Below are 417 nucleotides of genomic sequence, written 5' to 3'. Positions count from 1 at the left end.
AGGCCCCAGGATCTCCCGTCCCAAGAAAGGAAGACAGGCACTTGTCCTCCCACCTGCGCCCACCCCACCGTGGGGCCGACACCCCGGAGCAGTGGCGCCCGCAGGCAGCGGGAGGGCAGAGCCTGGGTCTGCGGGGGCAACTGAGGGCACGTTGCAGAACAAGGAGAACAGCAGAGGAGAGTTGTGACCTCGAAACTAGACTGAAGTGGGGGTGGTGGCCCAGATCCAACCCCTCTCCGGCCCCCGAACGAGGCGGCTCCTCACCTGTCTCTCTGTCTCTCCCGTTACCTTTCCCCATCCCTGGCTGTCCGGCCCCCTTCCCCTCCCTTACTCTCTTAACCCCTGCACCCCCATTACCGCCCCAGGCCTCCCGGACTCCGTCCCTCATACTTCGCCACCTCCATACAATGCCCCCCA

The 417-nt window shown here is 65.2% G+C and overlaps 1 protein-coding gene across 1 annotated transcript in view; it reads left to right on the top strand.

The window, feature by feature from the left end:
• Prrt1 (proline rich transmembrane protein 1) overlaps positions 1 to 417 on the top strand; it is a 2,522-nt gene that overhangs the window by 507 nt on the left and 1,598 nt on the right. Inside the window, exon 3 of the mRNA XM_010609936.2 lies at positions 366 to 416. Within this exon, the coding sequence (XP_010608238.2) occupies positions 366 to 416 (51 nt within the window). The remainder of the gene's footprint in view (positions 1 to 365; position 417) is intronic.

This window comes from Fukomys damarensis, unplaced genomic scaffold (genome assembly GCF_012274545.1).
Source record: "Fukomys damarensis isolate Sample0158 unplaced genomic scaffold, DMR_v1.0_HiC HiC_scaffold_20, whole genome shotgun sequence".
Classification (NCBI taxonomy): Eukaryota; Metazoa; Chordata; class Mammalia; order Rodentia; family Bathyergidae; genus Fukomys; species Fukomys damarensis.
This window is presented reverse-complemented; position numbering and strand designations above follow the sequence as displayed.